At 52.3% G+C, this 11,645-nt stretch overlaps 1 protein-coding gene across 1 annotated transcript; it reads right to left on the reverse strand.

Annotated features, from left to right (window-relative positions):
- Positions 1-808: 808 nt before the first annotated feature.
- LEFTY2 (left-right determination factor 2) lies at positions 809-10,751 on the reverse strand. The gene is made up of 6 exons (XM_064383568.1): positions 9,540-10,751; positions 5,939-6,199; positions 5,075-5,450; positions 3,929-4,175; positions 3,535-3,774; positions 809-2,151 (listed from the first exon to the last, which is right to left on the reverse strand). The coding sequence occupies exons 3-6, from the start codon at positions 5,322-5,324 to the stop codon at positions 1,788-1,790; spliced, it is 1,101 nt and encodes a 366-aa protein (XP_064239638.1). The 5' UTR covers positions 5,325-5,450; positions 5,939-6,199; positions 9,540-10,751; the 3' UTR covers positions 809-1,787.
- Between the last annotated feature and the right edge of the window lie 894 nt (positions 10,752-11,645).

Consider the following 11,645-nt stretch of genomic DNA (forward strand, 5'->3'; position numbering starts at 1 on the left):
CCAAGAGACCAGCCTGACCAATATGGTGAAACCCCATGTCTACTAAAAATATTTTTTTAAATTCGCTGGGCATGGTGGTGGGCACCTATAATCCCAGCTACCTGGGAGGCTGAGGCAGGAGAATCGCTTGAACCCAGGAGGCAGAGGTTACAATGAGCCAAGCTAGCACCATTGCACTCCAGCCTAGGTGACAGAGCGAGACTCTGACTCAAAAAAAAAAAATACGAAAATTAGGCTGGGTGCAGTGCTCACACCTGTAATCCCAGCACTTTGGGAGGCTGAGGCAGGCAGATCACCTGAGGTCAGGAGTTCAAGACCAGCTTGAGCAACATGGTAAAACCCCGTCTCTACTATTAAAAAAACTAAAATATTAACTAGCCATGGTGGTGCACGCCTGTGGTCCCAGCTACTCTGCAGCCTGAGGCAGGAAAATCGCTTGAACCCAGGAGGCAGAGGTTGCAGTGAGCCAAGATCGTACCACTGCACTCCACCATGTGCAACAGAGCAAGACACCATCTCAAAAAAAAAAAAAAAAAAAAAATAGCCAGGCATGGTGACACATTCCTGTAATCAAAACTACTCTGGCAGCTGAGGCACGAGAATTGATTGAACCTGAGAGATGGAGGTTGCAGTGAGCCAAGATCCATGCCACTGCACTCCAGCCTGGGTGACAGAGATTGTCTCAAAAAAAAAAAAAAAGAAAAAAAAAAGAGGCTGCAGCGCTCACTTTGGCAGTACGTATGCTAAAGAGGATGCTTATGTGAGTGATCATTTACTATTTTTGGAATGAGAGTTGTGTGGGAAAATAGAAATATCATAAATGAAAGCCTCATCTAAATTTAGTTATTATAGTCTTCAGTGCCCCCTAGAAGTTGGGGGTCCTTTCTTTAGATCATTATGTTGCTCTCATTCCCCATTATTGCTCCTGGAGATTAAATACAGAGATACAGAGTGAAACATCACTTTTTATTTCTTCTGAGTATCTACATTCAATTGCTTTGCCTAAATTAACAAAAAACACACCAATACATATGGTTTCTGGTGACAAGTTCTCTAAGACAGTGGGGGACATGATCTAAATGTGCACAGGCAAGGCTCGGTCTCCAGAGGGGTGGGCAGGGGCAGGCAGGGGCTGTCTGATCCCCAGGGCAATGAAGTCTTAGAGCTGAAGCCCAGCTCCTCCTTTTTAAGAGGAAATGACGACCCAAAGCCTCCTGTGTTTGTTTGAGGTTCTAGCTTATGGCCCTATCAGATCCAGAAACCAGGCATCCCGACTCCCTGTCCACTGCCCCCAGCCTGAAGCCCTTCATCCTTCCTCTTAGCACCCTCTCAGGGGAACAGGGGCATAGGTATGTTTACAAAAGACCAGAATGGGCCAGTATTTTGGGGAAATAGAGATTTGGGGGTTTTTATTCCTCATATAACAGAGCAAATCAGTTCTATTTCCCCAGTTCTAATCATAGGGTATTGTTCCAGACTCAGTTAAGAATTTGCCAGAGAACAGACACTCCCAGTTGACAATCTGTGCATTGCTCAGCTGTATCTTCTAATCAGCAGGCCAGCATTTCCTACTAGCGCTCAGCATCTGAGCTGCATTATTTACTCATGTAAGTGCTTAGGATGGGTGATGGACAGGAAAGACAGGAGAGGGAAGGACACAGGGCAAAGGTCATACAGGAGCACTAAATTAGGATGGAGGTAACTTGCTAAGTTTAAAATTAAGACCTATATTAAGACCACTTCTATGCACATGTTCAGTTACAGGGCTCAGTGGCTACACCAGGCACCTACGGCTGGAGCCTCCTTGGCACGAGCGCCCCATCCGAGGCACAGCTGCACTTCTGCACCCTCATGTTGGGCAGGCTGACCACCTGGGGCCTGGTCCTGCCTCCCTCCTTGATGCTGACAATCATGGGCAGTGAGGCAGTCTCTGAGGCGATGCACTGTCGCGGCCCCAGAACCGGCCACTTGAAGGCCAGGGCCTCTGGGGGCTGCTGGCAGGTGCCCACACACTCATAAGCCAGGAAGCCCGGGGGCTCCAGCACCCAGTTCTCGGCCCACTTCATCCCCTGCAGGTCAATGTACATCTCCTGGCGGCAGCAGCGGGTGCCCTCGGTCACTGGTGCTTCAGGGTCACAGTCGCCCTGAGCTCTGTGTGAGCAAAGAGAGGCAGGGTCAGAGGTCAGCTGTGAAGGCTGAGGTCAGAAGGCCTGGGGTACAGCTTAGTGGGTGCCTGGGAGGGAGATTTGTGATCCAGCTCTCACTGTGTTCTAAAAGCGATATTTGTGAGAAGATGAATTAATAAACATATCTGAAACATAAATAATAAATCAGCTACTATTAATTAAAGGTCTCCTAATAGGCCAGACATTGAACTAGGTACTTCACATGTATTATCTCAGGTGATGTCTGCATTTCATCCTCAGGTAGGTTCCACCATTATCCCCATTTCACCTGAGGCCACTGAGACCCAGAGTGTTCGGTGATGTGCCAGAGGACCAGCAGCCAGCAGAAGGCAGAGCTAGATGGAAGCCAGGACTGGTTCCAGGGCCTCTTCTTAACCACTGTGCTACACAGCCCCCGTCTGCTCCAGAGAGCTAATTTGTTCATGAGAAAAGAATTCATCAAAGCAGGAGGAAAGCTGTTCATCCTTAGCAACAGTTAAAGTTAGGATTTTTCAAAGACTTAATCATGGAGAAGGGTAAAGTGAAAGTAGATAATTACAATTGTGTGTATATGAGTCAATGGCAACATAAAAATCCATTGGAAATTATCAAAGATATTTTTCAATAAAATGAATAATACAACTCCTTCCTTCCTTCCTTCCTTCCCCCTCCCTCCCTCCCTCCCTTCCTTCCTTCCCCCCTCCCTCCCTCCCTTCCTTCCTTCCTTCCTTCCTAATAGAGATGAAGGTTTCACCATGTTAGCCAGGCTGCTCTGGAACTCCTGACCTCAGGTGATTCACCAGTCTCGCCCTTCCAAAGTGTTGGGATTACAGGTGTGAGCCACCGTGCCTGGCCTTTTTATTTATTTATTTATTTATTTATTTTTGAGATGGGTTTTGCTCTTGTTGCCCAGGCTGGAGTGCAATGTTGCAATCTCGGCTCACTGCAACCTCTGCCTCGGGGGTTCAAGCAATTTTCCTGCCTCAGCCTCCTGAGTAGCTGGGATTACAAGCGCCTGCCACGACGCCCAGCTAATTTTTGCATTTTTAGTAGAGACGGGGTTTCACCATGTTAGCCAGGCTGGTCTGGAACTCCTGACCTCAGGGCGATTCACCGGTCTCGCCTTCCCAAAGTGTTGGGATTACAGGCGTGAGCCACTGTGCCCGGCCAATAACACAATTTCTACCATTAGAAACCCTGACATGTAGTGGACAGTCGGTGGCATCCTGGGACAGTATGCACCGCACTCCCCACCCCCGCCCCTACCCCCCCCCCAACCCAGCCATCCGGTCATCCAGCCAGTCCTGGGGACAGGGATCTGGACCATCCAGTGGCTGCTTGTCTCTGGTCTCCCCAGTCCAGCACTTACCCATAGTCCCTGAGGTCCAGGGTGTGCAGCTCCAGCTGGGGCTCCCCACGCCCGGGCGGCGTCCCCTGAGAGGCGAAGCGGACCAGCCTGTGGGCTTCGGACGCCCCCGGGCCCAGGTGCTCCCTCTGCACCGACACCTGCAGCAGCAGCGGCTGCCGGGGCCGGCTCAGCTGCTGCCAGAAGTTCACGGCCTCGGTCACGTCGAAGGCCTTCCAGCCGCTCTCGTGGACGGACACCAGCCTGAGGACACGACACACACGACACGGAGACCCAGCGCCGCGTGAGGGCGGGGACTGGAACGGGCCGAGGACCCCGCGCCGCCCCCCGCGTCCCCGCCCCCAAGCCGGGCCGAGCAGCCCCCTCGCCCCGCCCTGCGCGCCCGCGCGACCCCCACCTGGAGTCGATGAGGGAGGTGCGGTTGGAGCCGTCGTCGCGGACGCTCAGCCACTCGACGGTGACCCGGGCCCGGTCGCTGCGCGGAGACAGCCGCCCGTGCCTGTGCAGCGCGGCCCTCGGGACCGGCTCCTGGAAGAGCCGCAGCACGGCCTGCACCAGCTCGCGGTTGGGCGGCAGCCGCTGCTCCATGCTGAACACTAGCAGGTGCGTGCTGGCCTCGGACGCCAGGAACCTGCCGGCCACCTCTGCGGACAAGAGCAGGTCAGCGGGGTCAGCAAGGCCTCCCCGGACTCCAGGGGAGCTCTGAGGGTGACAGGGCCACTGAGCTGGCAGCCAGACCAGGAGACACAGGTCCCTGTTGTATCTCTGGGACAAACCCAGTTAAAAAATCTCCCTTGAATCTGGGCCTTATTTAGTAACAATCTCCATCCGGCAGGCAGGGACGCCTGCGGAACCTGCGCTAGCAAAGCTGCCGCAGCTGAGATACTGGGAGCAGGATCCTCACCCAGGTGCCTGGCCTTGGGTCTAGCTCTGGGCACTGAGGAGCTGGGGAGGTGAGAGGCTGCAGGAGGATTCAGGCCCAGGTGCACGCACCCCTGACAGCCAAGTATAACCCAGGTATTTCACGTAGGTATTTTTCAGTTATCCCAACACGCTTCTATCCACGAGGACTCACTTTGATGCTCACAAAGCTGGGAGATGGCTAAGACGCAGTCATACCCCCGTTCCAGAGGAGCACATGGCAGAGACAGGGATTTAAAGCCATTTACTCAAGATCAGGCTCAGACCAGAGTGGCAGTGTGAAAACAGACCCGGGAGTCCAGCTGCACCAAGTGCTTTGAGGCACACACTCAGCCACTCCCCCAGCTCCGCTTTCTCTCCTCTACCCTCCCCTTCTCCCATGCCTTGGTTTCTTCAGCAGGTCCAGCCTGGTGCACCTTCGGGGACAAACGGGGGCCCTCAGTGCACAGCTGGAGACCCTGGGCCCAGGCCCGGCCCCTCCTCACTGCCCCTTGCACTGTGGCCCCCACAAAGCCTCCCACCGAGTCCCAAAAGACCAGGGGCCCTTTGACACCACTGGAGTGGGCACAACCAGCCAGCCTCCCACCATGGGACCAGGGGAAGCAGGGAGGGAGGGCCTCACCTCGGAAGCTCTGGCTGAACCTCTTCCCGCGGGAGCGGTCCCTGTGGCTGCGCTGTAGCAGGGCCACGTACTGGGCCCTCACATGGGCGGGGATGGCCAGCTCCTCCATGTCGGCCCTGTCCAGGACGGGCGGCTCGCTGAGCTGCAGCTGTTGCAGCAGGCTGTCCAGGAGCTGCTCCCCCGTCAGGGTTGCCCCGGGGCCAGCCAGGGGCAGCACCCAGAGTGCCCAGCAGAGCCACAGGGGCTGCATGGCGCTGCCCTGGAGGAGTAGGGGGCAGAGTGGGGCTGTCCTCTAAGGAGGTGGAAGGAGGGTCTCAGGCAGCCGGGTGTGCTGAGAGCCAGGCCTGGGCAGCTTTATAGCCAGCCCTGGGCTGGCCTGGGGTAAAGGGAAGAGGGAGGGAGAAAGGGAGGGAAGGAGGGAGGCAGGGAGGTCACACCCCTGGGACCTCCTGGGAGCGCACAGCCAGACAGGTCCCTGAGCCTGGAGGAGGGGGCTGTCTAGAAAGGACAGGGCTGTCTGATGCCACCCAGGCCTGAAGCCTCTGGCTGTGCTGTCAGCAGCTCAACAATATTTTTAGTGCCTGTTCGATTTCCCTGTCCTTACCCCAGCTCCGTTCCCTGAAAAAGTGAGGCTGTTCCGTGAAAAAGAAAGTCCTGCTAGCCAGCTACTTAAAGCTCTTTAAGTCTCTTCTGGAGGCTGGCCTGGGTCCAGGTTTGCTCATCATAAAGGAAGGGCAGGGAAGATTGCCTTCCTGCTGCTTCTGGCTACGTTCACAGAAGCCCCTTGGTCACCTCCCTCCAACCTTCAGTCCTTGCACACCCTCTGCCTCTCCCCAAACCAGGGGTCCCTCAGGGTTGTCTCACCGTCCTTGTCCTCTCCCCATGACAGAGGATGCTAGACGCTGTCAGGACACAAATCTTGCAGCTGTACTCTTTCTGGGACTCCCAGAACAGCAATTTCTGCGAGTACCTTTGCAATCACACGACCACAGCATGGGAGTCCCCCCTTCAGAGAGCAGAATCATTCTGGGGTGAGCTCTCCCCAGTGAGCTGGCTGGCCGGTTCATGTCACCAACACTCAGCTGGAGTCCAGGTCATTTCCAGACACAGATGAGGGACAGAAACCTAGAAAGCAGAGGCCAGAGCTGCCAAAAGGCATAGCCTGTCCAAAGCCACAGGTACTGGGGACAGACTGAGGTGGGAGCCCCCCCATGCCTCCTCAAACACGCATTTTAGACTGGCTGGGTTCAAACATGAGACCTGCTAACTGTTTGACCTGTCAGCCAGTTATTTAACTTGTCAGTGCCTCAGTTTCCCCATCTGCAGGAAGAAGGTGATGATCATAAGGTCTTCTTCACAGGGTTAGGAAAAAGATTAAATGCATTAATACATGCAGGCCATTCCACCCAGTGTCTCGTGACAGGTAAACACTCTGTAAGGGTTTCCTATCATGATTAGCCCCTGAAATCTGCGTTCACAGGTTCATGACTTTTTCTAAAACTATCAACAATGATAACAGCACACATTTCCTGAGTGCTCACTATGTGCCAGTCATTGTTCTAAGCTCAGAATGTGTATTCACACAGCCCTTAGGAGGCAGGTGTCAGCGTCAGTTGCATCTCTCAGATGGAATGTCAGAGTACTGCCTGAAGAAGCGACCTCCTCACGAACCTCGGTGGAGGGCTTGGGAGCTAAATGCAGCATCTGTCTCTGTAGGCATCTCCTCCTGGCACTGGCATGGGGCATTTGAGGATGTGCAGGGGGAAGCTCTTTCCAAATCTCCACAGCCTCACTTACCCATATTCTGTCGCATGCAAGGTGAGCAAGGATGGTGGAGGAGGACAAGGACCCTGCGCTGAGGGGGCCGGAGGGCAAGGAGCATCCCCCTTCACCTTCTAAGTGGGGGCACTCTGGCTCCTTTGTGGGAATGCTGTGTCACTGACAGGTCTCTCATGTCATCCCCCTGCTTCTGTTCTCAAACATTCTAGGCAGAGGAAGAGGGAAACTTCCGGTGCTCAAAGGTGGAATTTCTTTTGGATGAAAGCCCAGGGACTTGATGCACAAATTGCCACCATATACATGTGCATATATGCACATGCATTTGCATATGTATATGTATATGGAAGTCTCATATTTGAACCCAGTCTAAAATATGTGTTTGAGGAGGCATGGAGGGGGGATCCCACCTCAATTTGCCCTCAGTACCTGTGGCTTTGGACAGGCCATGCTTCTGGACAGCTCTGGCCTCTGCTTTCTAGGTTCCTGTCCCTTGTTCTGTGTCTGGAAATGACCTGGGCTCCAGCTGAGTCCTGGTGGCATGAGCCAGTCTGCCAGCTCAATGGGGAAAGCACATCCCAGAATGATTCTGCTGTCTGAAGGGGCTTTTAGTAGTGTGTGTGCTGGGGGAGTGTTTAGCATCAGAGAAGGGGGAGGAATAAGAATAATACTGATAATAATCATAATGGGCTGGGTGTGGTGTGACTCATGCCTGTAATCCCAGTACTCTGGGAGGCCAAGGCAGGAGGATCACTTGAGGCCAGGAGTTCAAGATCAGCCTGGACAACATAGCAAGACCCCATCTCTACAAATAAACATAAATAATAACCGTAATGGCTAATAGTGCTTGTAGGCCATGCAATATTCTGAATTTTTTTTTTTTTAGACAGAGTCTAGCTCTATCTCCCAGGCTGGAGTTCAATGGCGCGATCTCGGCTCACTGCAACCTCCACCTCCCAGGTTCAAGTGATTCTCCTGCCTTAGCCTCCCGAGTAGCTGGTCACCATAACTTGAGGAGGAAGTTGCCATTATTATTTCCATTTTATAGATGAAGAAACTGAGCATAAAACTGTTGCCTGACAGGCTGGCACAGTGGCTCACACCTGTATTTCTAGCACTTTGAGAGGCCGAGACAGGTGGATCACAAGGTCAGGAGTTCGAGACCAGGATGGCCAAGATGGTGAAACCCTGTCTCCACTAAAAATACAAAAATTAGATGGCTGTGGTGGCACGTGCCTGTAGTCCCAGGTACTCGGGAGGCTGAGTCAGGAGAATTGCTTGAGCCCAGGAGGCAGAGGTGGCAGTGAGCCAAGATTGTGCCACTGCACTCCAGCCTGGGCGACAGAGCAGGACTCCATCTGAAACAAACAAACAAACAAACAAACAAAACTGTTGCCTGACTAGCCTAAGGTCATACAGCTAGTAGGTGCTAGAGCTCAAGGTATCTGAAGGGAAGGAACAGGGATGTGGTCACATATGTCCACAGGTCAAAGTAAGAGGAAATACATAAATCCTAATAGCTGATCCCGGGATGGGGGAAGGAGACCCTTGTGGTCATAGAATCATGACCTCATCTGCTTCTCTGTTCCCCTTTCCTTTTCTCTCCCATCTGTATTTCCATGGAATTTGTGTAATTCACAAGGAGGAATTCAAATCCCATCTTGGAACTCATCTCCCATAGTTTGAACATCTCATGAAATATAAGGTCCCACCACTGTGTCCGGTCCAAACAGGACCTTCTGCTCTCTGTGACAAGCGTAGCTTTCTTCAAAAAAGAAGTGATTGCTTTTCTTTACAAGTGATTAACAGGGAAAGGACTTACTTGATGCAAACATTTGGGTCTTAAGTCAGGCCAAAAGGTGCAGAAGTGTCACATTTACAGGCAAACCAGGACCTGTGGGCCTCAGTCCCTGGAAGCTGTTCTGGGCTGGTAAATATGCAATAGTCCACTACCCTGGCTGCTGGGCGACAGGAGCCCTGTGGCTTATCACTGGCGCCAAGGATATAACACCCAGGCTGTCCTTGCATGCCACTACCCCCTCCCCAAATCCCCAACATCTAGACCCACTGGGAGCTCCCTGAGGCTGGATGCTCACAATGAGACCTCGCAGGCCCCTGTTCTTGTTCAGCAGGGACCTGCTGCCAGGGCTGAGGGAGGCCAGGCCTCTGGTGCTGCTGCTTCCCTGACCTGCGGATGCCCACTCAGGACTCTCTCCCAGCTAGGAAACACCACAGGGCTGAGAACCTCTGGAAGTCCCCGGGGAGTCAGGAGCTCCTTCTACACCTGGGGTAACAGAGCAGACAAATTGAAACATTTCCAGAGAAGACAGTAAAGTGGAGGGACCCCCACACACACACACACACTTCTTGATTCCCTGCCTCCCCCAGATATCTTACTGGTATTTCTGGATCAGCCTCTCAGCACAGGACCAAAGATAGAGCAGAGCCCTCAATAGGAAGTGAAACTACACAGTCAATATCCAGCCTCTCTAAGGACCGATCCTGCCTGCAGGGATGGGTGTCCAGGATGTGGTGCTTAGGGTGGTCCTGGGGACCACTGGGAGCGTAGGTAAGTGACCCATGATTGGGAAACTGAGATCCCTTCCTGATGTTATGGGACCTCCCTTAGTTGGAGGAGCCTGGGAACATACAGCACCAATGGAGGAGTTTGTCCAGCAAGACGACTTACCCTCTTTCTTTCACCTGCTAGTCTGTAGAATCAAAGAGAGCTCAGCGCTGAAATTGACTATCCAGGCCATTCTCCTGACCCCGGGTTTTAGAAAAAAGAAAACTGAGGCTCAGAGAGATGACAACTTCCCCAAGTACACACAGTCGATGATCGATAATCAATATCCCCACAGTCAGGTCTTCCCATTCCCAGACCAAGTTTCTTTCCATGCCCTCAAACTGTTTCCAGTGCCCAGTCCTGCCCTGACCCCCTGAAGCTAGTGGGGTCATCTGTCAGCCCCAGGCAAGCTGGGGACTCAGTCAACCCAGGGTCGGGTCTGGGAGGGGGGCAGGGAGGCATGAGAAGCAGACAAACAGACAAAGGCCAAATCCTTCAGACTCTTAAGCCCAAGACACAGGCCTGGGTCCTAAATGTGGATTCCCGGCAGCCTGAAGAGTATTGCTGGGAAAATAAAATAATTGGGCAATTAGCTAGCGGCCAAAAGAAGAGCTCGAATGTGGATTAGGAGACTTTTTACAATGGGCTGATTAGTCGTCAGGAGGAAGGGCAGCCGCCCTTTGTCATGCAGAGGAAGGAGCTGGGCCTCTGAGGGTCTGAGTAGAGAGTCTGGCTCTAGGGTCAGGTCAGGCTTGAAAAATTGTAAAACAGCCCCTTCTGCTCTGGTGGGAGGGAAGGTGTTTGGAGAACAGGGAATACTACTTAACCAAGCTGTCTCAGTTAAAGATTCCCAAAGTGGAAAAAATACAGACTGTTTCTGAACCTGTATTGTTAGGGGTTTCAAGATTTTGTGAAGACTTTTTTTATTTTTTGAGATGTTATGTCGCGGATGCTCTGGGTGTAATTGCGCGGATGCTGTGTGAGCATGCAGATGCTTTGCACTGCCAGCTGTTTTGTTGGTGTGCATATCCGTTAGGACCAAAGTCTCCTCCAACCCAGATGGCCTTCAGATAACCCAAACTTCTCCGCTTGCTCTGTCCTCTCTGGACCACTCCTGTCTCCCTGATCTGATGTTATTTGGCCCAGCTATCCCACCTGCCCAGCTCGGCCATCATGGAGCTGCGAGGCAAGCTGCCCCTGAGCTTTGGGGATGGGCTCCCTATTCCTCACCTCCTCTCAGCCCCAGACAGCTTTTCCACAACCCGCTGCTCCGGCAGCTCCCACCTTCCACCAGGTCTGTGTTTGTTCCATGGAGGAGTCTCTGGGGGCAGTGATTTCTGCCCGGAATCACCTGAGAAACCTGTGTAACTAGTTGGGTTCCTGGAACCCAACTCAGCCCTGCTGAATGGACTTCGCTGGGGGCAGTGTCCAGGAATCTGAGTGTTAAAGATTCTATGCACACGAGGTTTGAGAGGCAGGGGAGGGTGGCCAATAGCAGGCAAGGAGGCTGCTGGAGAATTCCGATGAGAAGAACCCCATCATTCCATTAAACTGATCATAACCTGGCCCTTCTGGGTGATTCCTCCACTTCCTGATTGCCAGTGATGAGAGAAAAGAACACAAATGGGAAAAAACTAGAAAAACATTTTTTTCCTGAGGTATTTTCTGGGCTTTCCCTAAAATTTGAATGTAAGAACAGGTGAACAGAGAGGTTTCTTTTCTTTCTCCCTAAATACTCTGAACATAATCATGTTATATGCAAATTCAGCATCATAACATTTATTTATTTATTTATTTATTTATTTATTTATTTATTTATTCATTTATTATTTTTGAGACAGAGTCTTGCTCTGTTGCCCAGGCTGGAGTTCAGTGGCGTGATCTCGGCTCACTGCAACCTCCACTTGCCGGGTTCAAGTGATTCTCCTGCCTCAGCCTCCCAAGTAGCTGGGACTTTAGGCACCCACCACTACACCCGGCTAATTTTTGTATTTTTAGTAGAGACGGGGTTTCACCATGTTGGCCGGGATGGTCTCGAACTCCTGACTTCAAATGATCCACCCACCTCGGTCTCCCAAAGTGCTGGAATTACGGGTGTGGGATTACCACACCGTAATTACCACAAAGTGCTGGAATTACCACCAGGTCTGGCCTCAGCATCATAACATTTAATGCTCCAAAGTTAACAGTATGTAGGTCAATAGCTCTATCAAATTGTAATTATTTCCA

The sequence above is a fragment of the Aotus nancymaae genome, unplaced genomic scaffold, assembly GCF_030222135.1.
Source record: "Aotus nancymaae isolate 86718 unplaced genomic scaffold, 86718_ANA_hifiasm-v0.15.2.pri h1tg000032l_0, whole genome shotgun sequence".
In the NCBI taxonomy this organism is placed as follows: domain Eukaryota; kingdom Metazoa; phylum Chordata; class Mammalia; order Primates; family Aotidae; genus Aotus; species Aotus nancymaae.

Excerpts from the sequence above, each read along its gene's own strand:
- LEFTY2 (XM_064383568.1), bottom strand. The coding sequence starts at position 5,324 with ATGCAGCCCCTGTGGCTCTGCTGGGCACTCTGGGTGCTGCCCCTGGCT. Across the intron at positions 4,176-5,074 it reads GTTCAGCCAGAGCTTCCGAG|AGGTGGCCGGCAGGTTCCTG; the intron begins GTGAGGCCCTCC and ends TCTTGTCCGCAG. Across the intron at positions 2,152-3,534 it reads CTGGACCTCAGGGACTATGG|AGCTCAGGGCGACTGTGACC; the intron begins GTAAGTGCTGGA and ends TTGCTCACACAG.